The sequence below is a fragment of the Microtus ochrogaster genome, unplaced genomic scaffold (assembly GCF_000317375.1).
Source record: "Microtus ochrogaster isolate Prairie Vole_2 unplaced genomic scaffold, MicOch1.0 UNK4, whole genome shotgun sequence".
Taxonomy (NCBI): Eukaryota; Metazoa; Chordata; class Mammalia; order Rodentia; family Cricetidae; genus Microtus; species Microtus ochrogaster.
In genome coordinates, this window is record NW_004949102.1 from 14,769,511 (window position 1) to 14,777,097 (window position 7,587).

The 7,587-nt window shown below is 46.2% G+C and overlaps 1 protein-coding gene across 1 annotated transcript in view; it reads left to right on the forward strand.

Annotated features, from left to right (window-relative positions):
• Nucleotides 1-5,544: 5,544 nt before the first annotated feature.
• Tmem213 (transmembrane protein 213) overlaps nucleotides 5,545-7,587 on the forward strand; it is a 12,610-nt gene continuing 10,567 nt past the window's right edge. Inside the window, exon 1 of the mRNA XM_013353230.1 lies at nucleotides 5,545-5,555. Within this exon, the coding sequence (XP_013208684.1) occupies nucleotides 5,545-5,555 (11 nt within the window). The remainder of the gene's footprint in view (nucleotides 5,556-7,587) is intronic.

Here is a 7,587-nt window from a genome sequence, read left to right on the forward strand (position 1 = left end):
AGGAGGGAGGGAGGGAAGGAAGGGAGGAAGGAGAAATAGAATCGAGCAGGGTGACTGCCTATGCAGAGACCCGCTTTCACGCTTTCACGTAAGGCCACATTCTGAGCCAGCAGGGGTTAAGACTTGAACACAAATGAGAGGGTGGGGACACAGACTAGTCCCCAGCATGGAAGGAAGCTCCAGAGCCCCAGGACTGAGCAGTAGGGAGATCATAGGTTTGAAAGGTGCACAAAGACAACAGATATCAAAAAGAGGGAGGATGGTCCTAAGAGTAAACATGCAAGAGAAGAAAAGTGTCTCAGGAATCATAAAGAAGGTGGGGTTTTCTGGAGTTGCAGTGAGCCTTACCTCATGGGTTGGAAAGAGAGGAGAATTCAGAGTTCAGAGAAGTGTGGAGTCAAGAAGTCAATGGGAAAGGAAGACAAGACAGGTGGAGCCATTGCAGACATGTCTATCAAAACTGAGGTTGTGGAAAAAAAGAAGAGAGTAGGGTGAGCACTGAAGGGAAAATGAGACAGCATGGATGAGGTCTGGGGTGGCTTGAAACAGGCTTACATGTTTGACTACTTGGTCTAGGTTGGTGGAAGTATTTGGGAAGGATTAAAAGGTGTGGCTTTGTTCGACGAGGTGTGGCTTTGTTTGAGGAGACATGTCATGGGTCAAAGCTTCCCACCATCCCAGTATTCCTGCTTGTGGATTGGCTGTGAGCTGCCAGTGCTGCTCCAGCGCCATTCCTGCCTGTTACCATGCTGCCTGCCAGGATGGTCATGAGCGCCTATCCCTCTGGAACTGTAAACACAATCAAATGCTTCTTCTATAAGTTGCCTAGGTCATGGTGTCTTAACACAGCAGTAGAAAAGTAACTAAGACAATTTTATTCTTATTCAAGGAAAGGGGCAGTTGATTTTGTGTGTCCTGGGTGCACAGCACACCTAGAAAATGAAGACTTCTACTTTTTCTTTCCAGTTACAGGCACATAAGACAGTCTCTTTTTGTCACAGACTTTATCATTTAAATTTCCCTAGAGCTTCCTGCTTGAGCTCAAATTCCCACAGCTGCTGACATAAAGAAAGCCCCAGCAGAGCAAGTATTAGCAAGACCAGTCTCTGTCACCCCAAACCAAAGTAAACCTCAAGTCTGTCCTGGTTCTCTCAAGAGAGAAGGAAAATCGAAACAAACACACAGTCCTGGCCCCGAAAGGACTTTCCAGTGACTGGTGAGAAAGTGAGAAACAGACTTTTAGTACAAGCCAGTCTTTGGGAAAAACAAAAATTGAAGCATTGCTCTGGAGGTTGGTTTGTGTGCACGTGTGTGTGTGTGTGTGTGTGTGTGTGTGTGTGTGTGTGTGTGCGCGTGCGCGCACGCGTGTGTGTGTGTGTGTGTGTGTGTGTGTGTGTGTGTGTGTGTGTGCGCGTGCGCGCACCTGTAATCCAGCACTTTCTGAGAAGGTAGAAAGGGAGTGTAAATTCCAAAGCCAACTAGGACTATAAACAGCACTTGTTTCTTTTTGTTGTTGTTGTTTTCATTTTGTTTCGTTGAGGCAGAATCTCTCGGTAGTCCTAGCTAGCTCAGAACTCACAGGGTAGACCAGTTGGCCTTGAACTCACAGAGATCCTCCTGCCTCTGTCTCTCAAGTGCTGGGATTAGAGGTGTGTGCCACATGCCTGGCTCACTCATATTTCTTTAATCATTTATTTTATAGGGAAAAAACCCAAGCAGTGGTGGCGCACACTTTTAATCCCAGCACTTGGGAGGCAGAGGCAGGTGAAACTCTGAGACGGAAGCCAGCCAGTTCTACACAGTGAGTTCTAGGACAGCCGAGGCTACACAAAGAAAACCTGTCTTGAAAAACAACAACAAAAGAGTAGACAATTCTCCTGAAAATCATTAAACACACTCATATATATTTAGCTTAATTCTTTTTTGCAGTACCAGGGATCGAATCCAGAGCTCTACAATCAAATCACACCCCAACCCTCCTTTTCCTTTTGTCAAGGCAGGATCTCACTAAGTTGCATAGGCTGGACTTGAACTCAGTCCTCTCCTGGTTCTCAGCTTTCCCAATTATAGACCTGTACCACCAAAACCTGGCTGGCTATATCCACATATTTCTACATACTCTCAAAATCCCAACTCAGTGACTTGAAGGAAAATAAGAGTAAAATTTGGTGTGAAGTCTTGAGAGAAAAAGAACTCTCATAGAGTTAAATCCAAAGTAACACTGTTTTTGACATTCAAAGCCCGACACCAGGGACACACTGCCAATTGAAGCCACTTCACACTGGCCCTTGAAGGTCTCTGGGGAGGCACTTGAATGGCCTGAGGATTTTCCATAAAATGGCTCTTAAGATGGCCTCTCCCCTTGCAGTTTCCCAGTGCACAGAAGACTCTTGTGTTCTCTGCCCATGGCAGGATTAGAAGGACGCTGGCCACACGCACCAATTTAGCTACACAAGATCAATCTACGAGAGTGTGGCACTTAGAAGGCGAAAGGGGCTAAACAAGTGGCAAACTCAAATGCTGGTGAGGAATTTTAGCCCAACAAAACACTGTAGCTAAAAAAGTCACAGGGGGCTTTTCAAAGACTTTTGTCTCATTTCTTGGAATCGAATTCCAGCCAGATCACCTTCATTCAAATAGATAATTTTATCAAGCACTTAAGTCTCGCACTCCTGCCTCTGGCCAGCCAGGGCACTAATGAAGAGCTCACACTAGGAGCAAGTGATTTAAAGCTGCTTCACAGAAAGGGCCACTCTCTCCTCCACCTCCCACACCTCACAACGGACTCCATTGTGGTAACATCGCCTTCGAGTCTATATCCCAGCACCCATTGATCTAATTTATGGATCTTGGAAGCAGGGTCCTTCCTGCCATGGAAATTCCCACTTCCTCCTGGCCACAGGCTGTCTCTTTCAGTGTGATTGGGCGGCACTGGTGCCATCCAGTTCATTTTGGCTCTCGCTGTTGTTTACAGCGTCGGGTCCTCTAGGTGGCGCCGTGGGACACAGAGCAACATTTGCAGCCCGCTGCCTCAGCCTCTCCCACAACCACAACTGGGTCCAGAAAGACCCGCTAGCGGGTAGTTCTGCAGGAGCCCCGCTTCTGCCTCAACATACCTTGGCCTTATGTAGGAAGACAGCATTTCCCACAGAGAACAAGATGACATACTTTTTTTCATGGCAGATTTCCCCCTAGTTTCTAAGCTTTTCACTAGGAGTGGCTACCAGCGATTTGCCTTTGGTAACAGTCTAAACTGCACTGGGTTTTTTTTCCCTTAAAAAAAAAAAAATTAGTTTTGTAGCCGGGTGGTGGTGGTGCACGCCTTTAATTCCAGGCTTGGGAGGCAGAGGCAGGCAGATCTCTGTGAGTTCGAGGCCAGCCTGGTCTACAAGAGCTAGTTCCAGGACAGGAACCAAACGCTACAGAGAAACCCTGTCTCGAAAAATAAAAATAAAAAATAAAAAAATTAGTTTTGTGCCTGATCTAATGGAAGCTCATCAAAGCCAGCTGGACTGGGACTGAACGAGCATGTAATCAAACCAGACTCTCTGAATGTGGCTGACAATGAGGACTGACTGAGAAGCCAATGATAAGGCACTGGGATTTGTCTCTACTGCATGTACTGGTTTTTCGGGTTCCTAGTCTGTTTGAATGCATACCTTCCTAGGCCTGGATGGAGAAGGGAGGGCCTTGGACTTCCCACAGTGCAGGATACCCTGTCCTCTCTTAGGACTGGAGGGGGAGGGGGTAGGCTGCGTGGGGGAGTGGGAGGAGGGGAGGAAGTGGAAATTTTGAATGGTATTATTTATAAAGCATTTTTAGAAAAGCAAAAAGAAAAATAGTTTTAGCTGGGCTGTGGTTGCATATGCCTTTGATCCCAGCACAGAGACAAGCAGATCTTTGCGAGTTCGAGGCCAGCCTGGTCTACAGAGTCAGTTCCAGGACAGCCAGGGTTACACAGAGAAACCCTGTCTCAAAAAACAAAAGCTAGTTTTACCTCAAAATATCCATTTACCAGTTTCTTTTTTTTCCATATTTACTATCCTATACTAATTACAGTCATAGAAAACTTAGAGTCCTGTAAGCCAACTCCCTCAGAGAAGAGCCAGCCACTCAAGAAGGTAAAGTCACTTGCCTGCAGTCCCACAGCTGATGAGCTGGTGGCAAAACCAGAGGCAGCACACAAAACAGCCTCCGGGCTTGTCATCATTGCAGCTTCCCGTGGATCTCTGGAAGGGCTGACCCAGCCTGCCCCATCTGGATTAGTCAGTAAACTCCTGGGGATCATTGGTCTCCTCTCAGTGGGTTCTGGGGACCCACGACAAAGGTCTTCCCACACAGTATTGGAGGCATCACTCTTCCGGGGGCTCCAAGACAGTCTCCACCAAATATCTTAAGCAGCACCGTTACCAAAAGTTATGTGACTTAAGTTTCCCTCAGGATGTGCTAATATGGGAACTTGAATCCAGGGCTACCAGCAACAGTTGGCTGTGTTCCCCGGGGGCTGTGGGCAGTCTGGAAGATGTAGTGAAGGAAAGACAGAATGGAAAGAGGGTCACAGACGAGGCCAAGTCGCCTTAGGAGAGAAGTTAGAGATCGGGAAGGCAGACCTAAAAGGGTCTGCATCTGGTCCCCTTGGGTTTCCCGTAGACAGAACTAGTAGGAGAAACTGGATGTCCCTTATTTCTCCAAAATGTTAGCTTAAAGTTACTCTTGGAGGGCACACGTTTCTGTTTATTAAACAAAAACGAACCTGACCACAGCACTGTTGTGCCAACACAAGCAGTTTGCGTAGACGATAAGGCTGAGAACCAGGGAGAACCGGAAGTTGCCAATCACGGGGCTAGGAGGTTGACAAGCCCCTCCCCTCTAGTTGTCTATCAACTTCACCTTAAAATGCCCTTACCCTTTGGAGACTCGTAACTTTCTATCCTTTGTAACAGAACCACCCCATGAAGTGTTTGGTTCCCTTGAAAACGAACGAGAGGATGGCTCGGTGGTTAAGGGCACTGGCGTCTCCTCCAGGGTACCTGGTCTGGTTTTTAGCACACACATAGCCGTTCACAGCCATCTGTAACTCCAGCCTGAAACTCCTCCTTGGGCACTAGGCACACACATAGCACAAATACACACATGCAGACAAAACACTTAGACATATAAGATAAAAATAAATACATCTTATTTTAAAGGCGTGTGGCGTGGGGGGGGAGGGGTTGCGGGGAGGGCTGAAGATTCTATTCCCAGGAAGTCTTAGCCTTCCGGATTGTTAGAGAGGATGAAAAAGGACACACCTACCCTGGGTGATGAGGGCCTCGGTTAGCTCTCAGCCCTCCTGCCTCTCCTTTCTCCCTCCTTCCCTTTGCAGTCCTGAGACCCTCTATCCTACCAAGAATTCCAGCCCCTGAATGAACTTGATTTTTCCCTACCAAATAATTTGTCATCTGAATCTCGGTCTTTGAGGAACAGCAGCCCAGACTGAACTCCAATATTGTTCTCAGAATGGATCTTGACTAGAGATTGGGAAGTCCTCATCAAAGACCGGAGATGGACATCATGTAAGCGCCTCCCATATTCCCATGGGAAGTGTCTTCTTGCAGAGGATACACTTTGCCCTTTCCTGGACTTTTCCAAAGGAAATCAGAGACATAGATAAAATGGGGTGGGGGCACGACCCCCCCTTGGCCAGCTCCAGCTCCAGCTACTACCTCTGTGTGCATGCCTGACGGCTGACATGATTATCTGAAATGCGTTTTTGTTTGTTTGTTTGTTTTAGGAATGTGTAACCAAACACTGCCTGAACTCTTTGGAAAGGAAATCTTGTGAAGTTCCTACAGAATGTCTAGCTTTGAGCGATCTGACTTCTTGGTACCCTTTCCAAAGTAAACCGGATACGGATGAGGGGGCCACTGGCTCCTTATTGCCTGTCACTGCATACCTGTGGGAAACAAGCCATTCTGGGGACTCTGAGAATCACCCTGAAGCCCCTCATCGAAGGGCAGAGAAGTCAGCCCATCCTGTGTTATGATTACAATTGATAAGTAATCACATCTGATAAGTGAATATTTGCCATTGTTTTACAAACAATCTCAAAATGAACAATAACTGATTTAAAAAAAAAAAAGTAGGGGCTGGACCATTACCCTCGCCCTGACTCACAGATTTGATAGGATGCTGTCAGTTAGGTCAGGACACTGGCAGCTCTTCCAGAGGACCAAGGTTCAGTTCCCAGCAGCCATATAGCATAGAGGACCAGATGCCCTCTTCCACCTTGGGTACCCTGCAGACACATGAGCACACACACTCATGCAGACAGCATAAATAATAACAATAAAAATTTTTAAATATTAAGTGTATCTGAGTGGTAGAGGCCCACACCTATAATTCCAGCTCTTGGGAAGCATAGGCAGGAAGATTCCTGAGTTCAAGGCCAGTCTAGTCTACAGAGTAAGTTTCAGGACAGCCAGAGCTACACAGAAACTATCTTGGAAAACAAAACACAAATAATATATATATATTTTTCTGCTTAAACAATTGAAATGAATTGCTTGATTTTCTATTGCTTGTCATAATTATTTATGTTGCCCCAGGTTTGCTTATTTTGGTTTTTTGTTGTTTTTTGTTCACATTTTGGATCTGAGGACAGTTTTGCCAGGTCTCAAACATTTCAGAGACCCTTCAAAGTCTTGCAGATTCTATGCCTTGCTTCTCCCTCTAGTGCCAACCAGATAAATCAATGCTGCTTTCCGATGCTCTTTGTAGGTTTATTGGGAGGAAAATATTGAAGAATTTGTTCATGGGGTGGCAGCTTTAGAAGAAAATAAATTCCTCTCTGGATTTTGTACTATCAGAGAGCAAAATTATCCACAATTTAAAGATCATCATTGGATTTACCTGTGATTTCAGAGTGGAACACCACCTCATTCTATAACAATGAATAGGGTTTCCAAAAGGCTGAGAAGAAGAGTTGTCTGTATAGACAGAAGAGAAGGAAGGAAGCCCAGATGGGTCATTTCAAGGTGAGTCTCCTTGTGATGTGGGGACAGGAAGACAGAGCAAGAGGAAAATGATTCATCCGTTAACATCTTGTTACCTTTTTCAAAAGCATCAACATGGGGAATGTGGATAGATGTCAGGGACCATTGTCCTAGAGATGATAGCAGGGACCATTGTCCTAAGGATGTTTGCAGAGAGCCCCACATCCCAACTATCTTGAGAACTGTTTGTTAACAGAACCACAAAAGAATGTTTCCGCTTACACAAAAAAACACCAGATGTGCTAACTGGTGACCTTTGCCACCCTCTACCCCCCACCCCAAGCCAAGTTCCTCATTTAAGAGCTATATAAGCTGTATCCATTACCCTAATATAAAGTGAGACCTTGACAATTGAATTCTGCTTGGTCTCCTTCTTTTCTCTCACCCATGATTCTTACAGGTAGAGCCTCTTCAGACCCTGAATAACTGGACCTGCTGGACGGGTCAGATAAAAACTGTCCAGCTCCTGATACCTTGGATAGCCAGAGAAGCAGCTTGGGTTCAGTTGGTGGCATGGAATGAGCGACCCATGTGGCCTGAGCGGCCCCACGTG